This window comes from Clupea harengus, chromosome 24 (genome assembly GCF_900700415.2).
Source record: "Clupea harengus chromosome 24, Ch_v2.0.2, whole genome shotgun sequence".
Classification (NCBI taxonomy): domain Eukaryota; kingdom Metazoa; phylum Chordata; class Actinopteri; order Clupeiformes; family Clupeidae; genus Clupea; species Clupea harengus.
Window position 1 is genome coordinate 5379914 of NC_045175.1, and position 13929 is coordinate 5393842.

The 13929-nt window shown below is 44.9% G+C and overlaps 1 protein-coding gene across 8 annotated transcripts in view; it reads left to right on the forward strand.

The window, feature by feature from the left end:
• The window catches only part of pnpla6 (patatin-like phospholipase domain containing 6), a 40417-nt gene extending 27798 nt beyond the window's left edge, over positions 1–12619 (forward strand). For 6 of the 8 annotated variants that reach the window (XM_031562616.2, XM_042703638.1, XM_031562615.2 and 3 more), the window contains 7 exons: positions 5598–5714; positions 7822–7970; positions 8239–8391; positions 9021–9137; positions 9836–9923; positions 10251–10408; positions 11530–12619. In XM_031562616.2, the coding sequence (XP_031418476.1) occupies positions 5598–5714; positions 7822–7970; positions 8239–8391; positions 9021–9137; positions 9836–9923; positions 10251–10408; positions 11530–11619 (872 nt within the window). In that variant the 3' untranslated portion in view covers positions 11620–12619. Of the gene's footprint in view, positions 1–2959; positions 3077–5597; positions 5715–7821; positions 7971–8238; positions 8392–9020; positions 9138–9835; positions 9924–10250; positions 10409–11529 lie in introns of all 8 variants that reach the window. The other 2 variants (XM_031562617.2, XM_031562619.2) reach the window with 2 other exon arrangements.
• The last annotated feature ends 1310 nt before the right edge of the window (positions 12620–13929 follow it).

The following is a 13929-nucleotide window of genomic DNA, read 5'->3' on the forward strand; positions in this document are numbered from 1 at the left end:
GAGGACAGTTAGCCTGTTGGCACTTCCAAAGGCCTGACCTTTTAATAGGTTGACATGTGTATGCACCAATGCTGCATATGTGGAGACAGTTACAGGTCAGGTAGTGTGTACAATGCTTTAGGTGTAAAACTCAAGACTTCACTCTTAGGATGAACCAAAGTAGCACAGAAACAGACCACCCAAGGAAGGCTTGTAAGAGGTTTCAGGCTCATAACCACTGATCTTGTAGATTTAAATATTAACCGCATTCCCAGTGAAGATGATCTACCTGCAACCGCTTGTGATGACAGAGAACTAATGCAAGTAACCAGTACAATCAGTACTTAGCATCCTCAAAAGCAATTAAATGCTACTTGTGATTTTGAAGGAATGAAACAGAAAACTCCCTAGATTTAACAAGACTGGTTTATAGACCTCGGTATTAGATTTGCTAACGCTTACTTACAAAATTTAGTTAAGCAAGTTTCAGTTGTGATTTTCTAAGATCATGCCATTCCATTAGAATTAGAGTAGAGTACAATGTCACATGTTCTTCTCACCATGTGTTCTATAGAACTGGGAGGTTGGGTTGGGGTAACTCTTTGATAACATTCTAGAATGCATTACTGTATGATTGACACTCCATCCATGCTTGTATATCACAAACTCATGTTAATATCCATTGACTGAAACGGATTGATTGATTGATTGATTGATTGATTGATTGACTGACCGCCTTTAACGTTTTGTTTGTTGGTTTGTTTGAGAAGCACTTTGCCCCTTAACCCTGCAGTAATTTTGTGTGTGAGGTCTATCCTGCTACCTTGCCTATAGTGTCTCAGCTCCGGGGGGGGGGTTTACAACACACTTGGAGCTGCCACCCCAAATCCAGCACACGACAGTTCATCCGAAGGATCGATTGGCTTACTAGATTACTACTTTTTTTTTTTACCTCAAAACATATTTATTTTAGTAGTTTCCGAGGAAGGCTGTGAAAAGCTTTCATAGTGCTTTTTGGTAAATACATTTTCTATTGGTTACATTGGAATAAGTAACTGCTTATAGCATTTTCTCATCCACTGATTGGTTGATACGACTGCTGGCTTTGGGGTGTCTTGGGTTGGGGGGGATTCCATCCCCCTGCCTTGACATAGGTGCAGTGCTTGTGAAAATGCACCTGGCATGTCCTTGACTAACTTTGGGTGCCAAGCTTGTTCCTCTCTCTACACCTCTATTTTCCTTTCTTTTTCTGTGTCTCTCTCCCTTTTTTCCTCTGTCACCCTCCTCTCCTTCCTTATTCTGCCCAGACATGGTTTTGCATTCATAAGACGTCCCCAACACAAACTCTACCACCCCCATCCCATCCCACCCCCTCCTCATCTCAGCTAATGTTCTGTTTGTCTTCATCTTACAACATACGTTTTTCATCTCGCATGAATGTCTTTTCGCACTTAAAAAAACTATCACCCCCCCCAGTACATTTAATTTCCGCACAACCCTTAACTTTGATTATTTGCCTCTGCCTCTTTCATTGTGTGATGGTGGAGGAAGGGAATCATCAGCATTTATTTCCTTAAAGTCGAAAAATGATGAACTGCAATCATATAATGTAGCTCCATTGCTTCTGCTGACTGGCAGCACCTGTATCGCTTCCTGCTAGCTCTTTACGCTTCGTGTAGTCTGCCCTCGATTCCTGTCTCCTGTTAGTGGGCGTCAAGCTAGGACGCCACTAGGATCCAGAACATTTTCTCTGCTACTTTCTGGCTCCCTGCCTTTTATCATTTTTTTCCACACTGTTTTTTCTTTTCTTATTTTTTTTTTTGCTGTTATTTTCTTTGGCTAGATATAGTCTGTCTTAGCCTACAGTCTGTCAAAGCACACATTGCAAGGAGGGGTTAGCTTCCAGTTCAGGTCAGAGATGGTGATCATCACAGGCCTTACCGGTGATGCGTAGACCAGAGGGACCCCGTTATAAAAGGGCTGCTTAGAAGGTGATGGACCTGATATTAGAGATGACCTCCTTCGTGTGTGTTGTTTTTTTTCCAACTAAGCCTGGCCAACAGCTCCTTCTCTCTCTGTCTCTTTCTCTGCGTGTGTGGGTGTGTGTGTGTATGTGCGCGCGTGTGTGTGTGCTTTGTGCAAATACCTCATGAGCTTTTGCTTTCTCCTTTGTTTATTTGCTTATTCCACTCTGTCATCTGTTGCTAACAAATGCATTATGCTAATGCTAATCCTCACTAAGAAACAGGAATACACAACATTGATTAAACCCCACAGGGATTTGAGAGCAGATTACGTTTGGATCAAAAGTTGAAAAGAAACAGAAAGCAGAAGCACCTTTTTCTTTTCTTTTTTTCACGTAGTAAAGACGGTTCAGATGTATCCAGAGGAGTTGCGTAAGCCTGTGTTATGGGCCTATGCGGAATGTAGCTTAATGTATTTGTTCAGTTGATCTAGTCAACCTTGACTGACTGTTTTTATCTCTCAGCTGAGTGAAAGGTTTATCTCCAGGCAGGGGTTTCTTCCTTGTAAGCTCTTTTCCAGTGTTCTCCCTTTGTTGACTCTCACCTTCACCTCCATCTGTCTCCTGTCTCTCGTGTCTTCACCTCCTCACTCTTTCTCTTGGTGTCCTGTCTTGCTCATCTCATATCACTCACTTTTCTCTCAACTTTCTTTCTCCCTCTCTCTTCCTCTCTACCTCCTTTTCTCATCTCTCTCTCCCTCTCTCTTTCGCTCTTTCTTTACCTTGTTTGTCTGTTTTGCCCCCCCCCCCCCCCCCCCCTCCAGTCTCAACTCGCACTCTTTCCTCAATCCTGTGACTGTATCACTCAGTTTCTTCCTCTCTCTCTTTTTCATTTCTCTCTCTCATCCTTCTCTCAGTCTCTCTCTCTCTCACTCATTCTTCTCACTATTCCTCTCTTTCCTCTTTGGGGTGGCTGCTGTGGTCCATTTTGATTTATTCTTCATCTTCATTTGACAGGCTCAGTCTGGCGCTATGTTAGAGCCAGTGCGTCCTACACCCCCTATTTACCTCCTCTCTGCGACCCCAAGGATGGTCACCTGCTTGTGGATGGTTGCTATGTAAACAATGTCCCAGGTCAGAACTCTGCCCACCCCCCCCCCCCCCACCCTATAATGACCAACCCCCCTCAACACAACAACCACCACAAACACCAACACCACCACCATCTTCTCCGACTCCCTCAAACAAACAAAAAAAAATGCAACCAAACAAAAAAAGTCGTTCCCTTGACGACAGTCAACCACCCGGTTACCCTCTCCCTCTGTTCCGTCCCGCCTCCTAACCAACCTTCCCTTATTCCCGACTGCTCGTGCATTGGGAAACCCCCATGGCTTGGAAGGAATCAGCAGGGCAGATATGCCAAAACCGTACCAGTGATGGGCAGAGCAGAAAAAGGAGGTCTGGGTTCTCACCCTACCCTTCCTCATCTGTTTGTCCACGAAACCGACTTCCGTATAAATTGGCCTTTAAACTAAAAACTCAGAAGAGCTTTTCCCGATTGACCATTGCAAGTTACCGTCTTATTAATGTCCAAATTTCAGAGGTCCCCCGTGTAACTTCTCCCAGAACGGCAGTGGTGTTTGTCTTAGGCAGCAGGTCCTAATCCCTGGGTCGAACGTGCATGAGCTCTCTCTCCCACTGTTTTGGGAAGAAGAGCTTCCTCCTCTTCCTTTTTTTTTTTTTTTTTACCTGTAACTCACCCAGCACAGTATATATGCACGCATATGCTTGTGAGTCCCTGTTCCCATTCCCGAAGGTGAAAGCTGGCTGCGTTTTGGAATGTGTGTGTGTGTGTGTGTGTGGGTGGGTGTGTCCTCATCCTCTTTCTGATATGTCTTAGAGATTGAGTATGGTCAGTAAGGTTGTAAGTCTCCATCTGATCTTGGGCTGAGTGTTGTCCTAATGTCTCTGCATGCCCATAACGTCTGTAAGGGTGGAGCATGGGTTAGTAATAACTTGGTGTTGATCCGCTGGGCCTTGTGAATGGCGCTCTGAATTGTCTGCCTTCACCAATCCTTAGCAATTAGTTATGCTTTAGTTGGTTTTATAGGTACAGGAGTAAGTGTTGGAAGTGCACTTTATTGCAGTTAGGTGGGAAAAAAAAAGGCTAGTTTAGTTTACAAGAAGGCTTGTTGGCAGAAAGGTCCACAGTGTCCCTTTTTTTTTCTGGTGTGAATCTTTATGTTGATACTTCCTGGGCTTTTTTTTTTGTTTGTTTCTTGCTATTGCCATCTTTTCTTCATGTGGCTGTCTGGCTGTTGTCATTCATGGTCTTTTTCTTTATTTTTATTTTTTTCGTTATTTGTTTCATTTGCTTGTTGGTTTGTTTGTTTGTTTGTTTGTTTGTTTGTTTGTTTGTTTTCTCCACCTCCTCTGTCACACAAGCAAGCACATTCCCTGCTGCCTGAGCTTGGCTGAGTGCAGCGTCACTGGCTTTGCCTCTTTGGTGTGTATGTGTGTGCATGTTGAAAATGAGCTCGATCAGCATCTCTACCTAAGGAATGATTCGTCGACCCAAATATGACTGTGGTATTCACCGGGCACAATCAGCAGGGGCCAGTGTTCTGGATCCTACATGAACCTGTGGTTCTACCTGTGGTTCTACCTGTGGTTCATGTGTATTGGGCATGACATGCTTTAAGAGACCCCCCCCCCCCTTCAGAAATCAAAATGGCTGACGAGTCTGTTCTCGGAGCTGTTGACTCTGTTCAGAGTCTGTGATTTATCCCCCCCTCGCCTCTGCCTAACTGGTGATCTGCGTTAGCCAACGCTACTGTCTTTCCCCCTCCAAACCTCACACAACATTGTCACACCGTCTGTCTCTCTCTCTCTCTCTGTCTCTCTCTCTTTTTTGATATATGGTGCTCCTTCTCCTTCCAACCCATGCTGTAGCCAGCCCTCTCTTCCTGCTGCTGCTACTGCCCCCTGCTGGCTATGCCTGGTAGTGCAGGTCGGGATTGGCTGGCTGCCCCCCAAAACGTGTTCACTGACGGATCTCCAAAGCCTGTCTCCACAGATCCTCTGGCTGCCCCTGTGCAGGGACATCTACAGATAACCTAGTGGCTTCAGATTGAAACCTAACTATTTTGGAATGGAACTTTTCTTCCTATTTTAGCATTCCTGGACCACGCAAAAACATAGATTGATTCTACTGAACAGGGTTGTTTTTGTCCCACCATGCCAGAAGCCAGAGTTTTTTTTTTATGAGACACGTTTTGGAGATCAGTCTACCTCATGGCCCCAGCTCCAGGTCTTCCACCATTCCCCCTACACCTTGTATGTAGCCCATACAGCAGTACAAGCTATGGGGGCTTGGTTATAGTACGGAGCACTCATGAGGTAGGCTGGACCAAAGGCTTCGCTCCATCCTTGGGTCGACCGTTTGAGTGTGAGCTGCGCCGCCCCCAGCCTTCGCCCCCCCCCCCCCCCCCCCCCCTGCGATGGTAGACCTGTGTGCTGTTGCAGCGCGTCACTGATCAGTCGAGTCGTGCGGTTCACCGATTTGCGTTTCTGAGACGATATTGAGATGATATTATCCTCCCTTCCTCCTCCTGCTCCTCCTCCTCCTCCCCTCCTCCCCCCTCCGGTGTGCCAGGCTCTCTGTGGCGCTATGTGCGGGCGAGCATGACCCTCTCGGGGTACCTGCCGCCCCTCTGCGACCCCAAAGATGGCAACTTGCTCATGGACGGTGGCTACATCAACAACCTCCCAGGCAAGTACGGGTCGCTCCCTCGACCAACACCACTCCCTCTCCACTGGCCGTCAAGCCTGCCCCTGAGAAGGAGGAGACCAGGGGGGGACGCCCTAAAAGGGCAGAGCGTAGGAGCAGAGGAGGTTAGATTAACGAGTTAGCGTGCATCATCATGGGGAGGGCGAAGGGGTTATGTGAATTTTTGGGGACCAGGTAAGTACGCCCCCGCGTTGTGCTTTTGAGTAGACAGAGGGTAGCTGGAGTGGTTCCTGCCTCTTCCATCTGAGCCGACTGGTGTGGCGAACATGCTTTTCCTCCTAGCGTCAGTCAGACCATGAATATTAGCATTAGCATAGCATAAGGCTATGTCAGATACAGCTCTCATCTCAAGAAAACCTTTCAAATTCCTTTTGAATTTCAACCCTTAAGAAAAACCTGGAATTTGAGAACATCTAGTGAAGTTTGTATACGCAGTCTAATATGCAGTTCACTTCGCACTTCAATTTCAACCCTTAAGTGAAACCTGGAATCTAGTGATTTTTTTTTTTTCAAGTTTGTATATGCAGTCTAATATGCAGTTCACTTCGCACCTCCAAGTATTGCATAAGTAGAAGTGAACACAAATGACGGTTGAATGGAGTTCTTGGTTGATGTTTGATGACCACTTCTACTCAGGTAGAACAGGCAGTACATCGAGATTAGACAAGCCGCCCAGTTGCCAGTGAAGTATGTGTAGGGCAAGCGAGAGGGACAGTGCTAGTCTGCCCAAGTTGCCCTATCACACAGTGTGTGAAATTCAGGCTTAAATTACAGTCTGGTCTGGTGTGTGATCAGGGGGAACAAAAGGAGAAGAAAGAAAAAAACAACAACAACAACAACAACAACAATGCACAGCTTATCCCTTTGTGAGCTTATGAGATGCATCCAGTGTGCATTGAAACTGGTTGCATTTCTGTTGATACATTTGCCTTGTTTTCCCCAAACCTGCTCCACACACCATTCCAAAGGGTCTCTATCCAGTTGAAATGTAATGCTGCCACATGACTAACAAGCCAAATCCCCTTTTAACAGCATGCCAATCACAACAAAAGCAAAGGGTTTCAGGGTTTTGCTATTACAAGATGGAATCAGTCACATTCCCTTAATTGTTAAATTACAACTGGAGAGAAGGCTAAAACATCTGGAGATTTTTTTTCTGCATGCCATAATTGAAAGAAATGAAGGTATTACATTTACTCTACGAGTACCAGCAGCTCTACAAGTACCACACTTGGCATACATGAGAACTGGTCATTTTGTTTAAGGAGATTGTAACCACATACACATTAGCTCGTCAATACCGTTATTGTTTTATAGCATACAGAAAAACCTCACTTTCCTTCAGTTGTGGTAACTGTTGCATGACTCTTGGATAACTGTTAATGTAAAAAAAAAAAAAAAAACATCTGAAGAGGATGAAATTCAAACCATGTCTCGCAAACGATATTTTTGCCTCTTCAGAGAAGCCCAAAAGATATTTTTGTGCGACATGGTTGTACTTTCTTGGAGATATCTGCATGTGTGTGGCCCCTTTCTAGACAGACCAAAACCTCTCAAAATTACTTAACTTAAAATTACTAGACTTCTAAGTTAAGTAGCAACTGATCACGCTGCTTGGATCTGAGCTGGTGCAGCTGCTTGATGCCTTGATTTGACCCTTGACCCCAGCCCCATTCTCCACTGACCTTTGGCATATACTATGGGGTGGCATCACATCAGGTATCTCCTGTGAACCTCAAGTATTTTGCATTACCCAACGGTCACCCGATTGCACTGCATTGCCACATTCTTCCATGTTTGGAAGGCTTTGCAAGGGCTTCATTGGAGTTGCTTGGTCAACATTACCAGTAACCGATTACTTCTTCAACATAAGTGGGTGCATTTTGTTAAGATGCAGTTGGACGTCAAAAATGTGGCAAAGCAGTGTCCTGGTGCATTTCAGTGTTTCTTCTTTGGTTTGTGCTTAATGATGACCCTAGACCGGTTTCTCCCACATGCACATCCACGATGCCCGCGGATGTGCCTGTGATTTGTGCGCCCGCCCGTCCGTCCGTCCGTTTGTCCGTTCGCAACGCCTCACGTCCTGCAGCCGACATCGCTAGGACGCTCGGCGCCAAGACCGTCATTGCCATCGACGTGGGCAGCCAAGATGAAACCGACCTCTGCAACTACGGTGACAGCCTCTCGGGCTTCTGGTTGCTGTGGAAACGACTCAACCCCTGGGCGGAAAAAGTCAAGGTGCTAATAAAAGGGATCTCCCTTTCAAATGTTTTGAATCAATACACCTAGTCCGAAACCATGTCATGAGTGTGGAAAAACACGGTTAGAATGTTAGCTTTAAGGTCTTTGTCATGAATCAGTAAATAAAAAAAAAATTATGGAAGGAAAAATGGGTCATCATAACATATGATGGAAGCGAGACATATCAGTGGAGCTGTAGAGGTATCAAAACCGTGATCCTCATTTTAACGGACATTTGTGACCCCTGACCTCTGGGTTTGCCCAGGTCCCCGACATGGCGGAGATCCAGTCGAGGCTGGCGTACGTGTCGTGCGTGCGGCAGCTCGAGCTGGTGAAGAAGAGCGCGTACTGCGAGTACATCCGGCCGCCCATCGACCGCTTCAAGACCATGGACTTTGGCAAGTTTGACGAGATCCACGTGAGTGTCCTCAGATTCTTTCTTTTAATTCACTTTGCACAGTCTTGATTTATAAATGCTGATGCAAAGTTCACGGTCATTCAGATTTTATATGCGTTTCCACCATGTTGGTAGAAAACATTATTTTGTGTGTGTGTGTGTATATACAGTACCAGTCAAAAGTTTGGACACACCTTTAATTTTTTTGAGAAGTGTTTTCTTTACTTTTATTATTTTCTACATTGTAGATTAATACTGAAGACATTTAAACTACGAAAGAACACATATGGACTGATGTTCTAAAAAAAAAAAGTGTTATCTACCATGTAGAAAATAACAAAAGTAAAGAAAAAATGAGAAAGCGTGTCCAAACTTTTGACTGGTACTGTACATTGTGTAATAAATGTAGTTAATTTAAACTGCTCTAGTATTAAACATATTGTATTACTGGCTATTTGACTGATCTTGATGACAATGAAGTTTTCAGTAGAAGTTTTTTTTACTACGTTGGTGGAAGATTGCTTTGGGGCTTTGAAGGCTAATAACTAGAAAATGGGATATTTCATTTATAGTGCTGTAGGATTTTATCCAAACACTGTTGCTGCCTATGACCTCATCTTCATCATCGTTGCTATGGCCTTTGTGTGCAGGATGTTGGGTTTCAGCATGGTAAGCTGCTCTTCACGGGTTGGGCTAGGGGCGACATCATTGACAACATGCTGAAAGACTACCGGTCGGCCGACTACAACGACAGCAAGAAGACCGACGTGAGGAACTCTTTCACTGCACTATCCATTACCCAATTTATCTATCTCTCTATCTCTCTCTATCCATCTATCTTATCAATCAATAAATAATGTATTATTATACAACAATTTACAATGGATGGATGGATGGATGGATGGATGGATGGATGGATGGATGGATGAATTTATTGTCATTGCACAGAGTACAACGAAATGCAAAGAGAGGATGAAAGATTACAGCATAACATGAGGGGAGAGAGGAGAGAAAAAAAAGACAACCCCCAGACTATGCTCCTAGAGGAGTACAGTGTGGGAGCATAAAAAAAACACCTCAGCACATAAGCACATACATTTTAAACATGACTTGCAATGGGGAGGGGGGGGGGGGGGATGGAGGTAAGCCAAAGACTGGGTGATCTAAGCCCAGCCAGTGGGGGGAAGAAGGTAAGCCAGCACAGACAAGCAGCCAGCTGGCCCAGCAGCCCGTTAAGGCGCCAGTCACAGACCCTGTCCTGTCATACTGGGGGGTACGAAGCAGACGAGTCGAAGGCGTGGGATGGGGGGTGGGGGAGTGGATGCATATCTGTGTGTAGTATGTACGTGTATATGTATGCAAAGTTCATGTATGTATGTAAAGTTATACAATACAACCGATTATCCTTGCACTCCTGCGGCTCAGCTTTGTCGTGGCCGCTGACGATCGTTCTCTTGTTTTGTAGTCCTGCACGTGCCCGGGAGCGGACTTCACCGACCTGGCCGAGATCGTGTCTCGGATTGAGCCAGTCCAGACCTTTGTAGCTGCTGATGGTCAGCCATTTGTCAATTGACACATTTGGGTTCAAAATAAGTGTGACCGTTTTATATTTGTTCATTTACGAGATGCTTTTATCCAAAGCTACTTATAAATCGTATTATGCATTTAGACACATTTGAAATGAACAATAATGACAAAAATAAGTACTTAATTGTTATTTGTATTATTATCTGCCATTTTTAATACTATACACATTATCACAGAAACATTTAATCTGTGCTAAACTGAAGTTTGCCAGGTTATCCATTGATCTAATCTCTCCCCTTAGTAGCTGGTTGGCTCGGTTGATTGGGGTGTGCTAACAGTGATCTTTTTAACAGCAGAGGAGTCCGATTGCCTGACTGAGTACGAGGAGGACGGCATGGACACGGTGCGGGAGGAAGAGGGCGAGGGCGAAGGCGAGGAAGAGGAGGATGACGGCGACGACCCGGATGACCACTCCCCCGGCGAGTGGGGCCAGAACGGAGTCTTCCAGGCAGTAGGACTTCACACACACACACACACACACACACACAGACTCTCACATCCCATTGCCGCCTTTGTAGAAGTCTGTAGTCTAAGGCCAGGTCCACACGGAACCTGGATTGCCTGAATCCGGATTTGTTTTTGGATACGGTACTTTTTTTTTTATCGCGTCCACACGGAACCGTGTCAAGAAAAATCTGAGTCCACACGGAAACGCTGGAGCGAGCGGTTGGTTGAAAACGCTGTAAAGACGTCATGGAGCATGCACATAATAAAGACAGAAGTCGAGATCCAACTAGCAATCTTACATTTGCTGAACGACTTCTCTACCACCTGAAATCACTGTTACCACAGCACTCAAACAGGACTAGTTAGAATTGCGCACTTCGCCATCACCCTCGTTTGTATTAAGTTACTTCCGTCTTTAATTCAAATCTTTTCACGTCAAATTTGCTCATATAGGCTATTGCTGACACTTTTAAAAAACGGTTTTGAACTATGGTCGGATGCAAATAGATTAAACAGTGATGGATTAAAGTGTGGCTTGTTAATGGCATCCCTTTCCTAACCAGCTTCTTAACAACATCGATTTTGTTTTTGTTGTTGCTGTTATGAAGTGACGCAGCAGGGTTTCATAAGGGTTCAGGCTGAGGTTGGGAGGCAGGGCGTGGGGCGTTCGCGTAGGGCAATTGCGTCATCGGGTTAGAAAATGTGCGGATCCGGCGTCCACACGAACACGGATCCACTGGCTGGTTCGAATCTTTCCACTCTGGAGACAGGATTCAAAAGGTTGCGGATTCAGGGACCCAATCCGCCGGGTTCGTAAGGACGGAAGGCAGATCCGACAACATTTTCCTTCCGGATTCAGGCAATCCAGGTTCCGTGTGGACGGCCCCTAAGTGTTGCTCCAAGGTCTGGAACCTTCATGAGTCGTCTAGTTGGGTACATGTCATAAATCATAATCCATAATGGAATTTCAGCCATGTGGGAGTTATGTATAGCTGGTGGCCATGTTTGAAGTGCATAGTAAATTGTACCACTTAGAACAGTTAGAACACCTTCATGCCTATTCAAACCCCTTCAAATAGCCACATGAGCACTGACTAACAGCTGTCCTCCATCTCCTTGGCGCAGGATGTGTCCCAGGACGAGGAGAAGTCCGTCCGCCAGCGCCGGAAAACCCCTGGCGATTCCAACACCTGCTCCGAGGTTTCAGACTGCTGACGTCACCCGACCTACCCCAGGTACTGAAAGGTCAGAGATGAGGGGTCGGAGTGAGAGGGAAAAGGCTTGACCTCCCCCCACTCACACAAACACCTTGGAAGAGCAGCCTCCCTTGGAGACACAAAAGCAGAGGAGAACCAAAGATACAAGCCCCCCGCCCCCCGCCCTTGGGGTGAATGGAGCACGGACTCTAGGACCTATTGAATTGAGGGAAACCGTGTGTGTGTGTGTCTGTGTGTGTGTCTGTGTGTGTGTGTGTGTGTGTCTGTTCTCTCTTGTCTCCACTTAGCTTGCCCCACCCAGCACGACTGCAGACAAACTGATGTCTGATGACGCCGTTGTCCAATAAATAAACACTAATCATTAATCACTAATCATTAATTTATTAAACCTTCTCCCACCACCGGTTTTCCTAATGATTTCCTCAGAAACTTCCCAGGAAGCAGCTGAAAAACAATGTGTACTAAAACAATATAATTGCAAGATATGAGTTATTATATCTACACTTGTGAGGGGAGTGTGGAGGAAGGTGTGTGTGTGTGTGTGTGTGTGTGTGTGTGTGAGAACAAAAGTTGTTCCGTCTGTATGTGATCTTAATTTATTTGCCATACTGTGAGTGATACGTTTTGGAATAATGTGGGAAACCGTTCAAAAAAATATAACGATTACACCCTTAATGATTCGTTTCAACTGGCCAGTGTGATGAAAGGGCATTGAAAGTATTGAAAAATGTTGTGGTCACCTGACGTACAGTAAACGTATGCAGTGACGCCTTGCTAAAGGAGAGACCGTGGAAAAGGAAACGTAGGGAGGGAATCAGATTGTCCACTTGCAGATCAGTGCAATGAAGGGGATGTAGAGGGCTACAGGTAGGATATGTAGTATTTGAAGTAGGGGACGACTTTTAAATGGAGATTCAGAAGTAGGGTTGGAGAAATACTGTTTGAAGGGAGATATTTTGTGGGTCGAGGTTTGGAACACGGTGGAAATGTAGGGGAGATACAAGAGGGTAGGGAACGAGGTAACGAGTCTAGGACGTAGGGGTGAAAAAAAAAAAAAGACGGGGAGGGATTGTAAGGAGTCTGAAGTAGAATGTAGGGAGTGACGGAGAGAAACAGGATGTGGCCATATCGTGTGTGCGTGTGTGTGTGTGTGTGTGTGTGTGTGTGTGTGTGTGCACGAGCACACTTATGGGATTGTTAGGTTTCGTGCATGTTATGTGTGTTTGACATCCTGTAGAGAGATTTCTTAGGAGAGGTGTGAAGGTGCTGAACTGTGGACCCTTTTAGAAAAAACATTTCCAGTGCTTTTAATTTGTGCTATTATTTGTCTTTGTTTGATCAAGTGTGTGTGTGTGTGTGTGTGTGTGTGTGTGTGTGTGTGTGTGTGTGTGTGTGTGTGTGTGTGTGTGTGTGTGTGTGTGTGTGTGTGTGTGTGTGTGTGTGTGTGTGTGTGTGTGTGTGTGTGTGTGTGTGTGTGTGTGTGTGTGTGTGCTCTGTACATCCTGATCTGCCAACATTGTGTTTTTGTTTCTCAAGTTTTGTGTTCGGCCTTGATGGCAACCCTGCTTTTAATCCCTCCAGAAAGGGAGGACGCCTTTTTATTGGAATTGCACATGCCCACAACGGAGCGTTGTGAGTGGACTCGGGACCTGGAGTCCTGGGGGCCCAGACTCGTTACATTTCTATAGGACTGCATAGGTTAATCCCCTTCCGAACGACTTTAAGAACTAATTATGTCAAGAGGACGGAGTAATGGTCCTCTTAATGGCAGTCTTGTGTAGACACTGTATGAAATATATGTAAATTACTATTTACAAAGTCTATTATGCGAACTCAACGCTTAACACAGGCCGCATTATTCCGGTCTGAAAAAAATGGATTTGCTACTTTGGTATGATAATGCTGTATGCGATGGGAGTGGGATGCCAATTCATTTTGTTTTTATTTATTTGTTTTTACCACTGGCTTTTTTGTACTATACATTTTTTTTTAACACTGGAAAATAATCTCCATATGGCAAGGGCCATGTGGATGTGAATATAAGGGGGCTGTAGAAATGTATCATTGTTTTCATTTAGCATTGCTTTTCTTTTTTCTCACCCATGATAATTAATGAAGGGTTGTTATTATTATTATTATTATTATTATTATTGTGAAACAGGAATGTTGAGTCAGAGCTGCCATTTCATGTTGAGGAACTGAATTTAAAGTATTTAGAAAAAAATGAAATGATAAATAATAAATCAATCTAAAAATCAACCCGAAGACTGTGAGTATTAACTTGTCAATCGAGATGGTCAGAAATGCT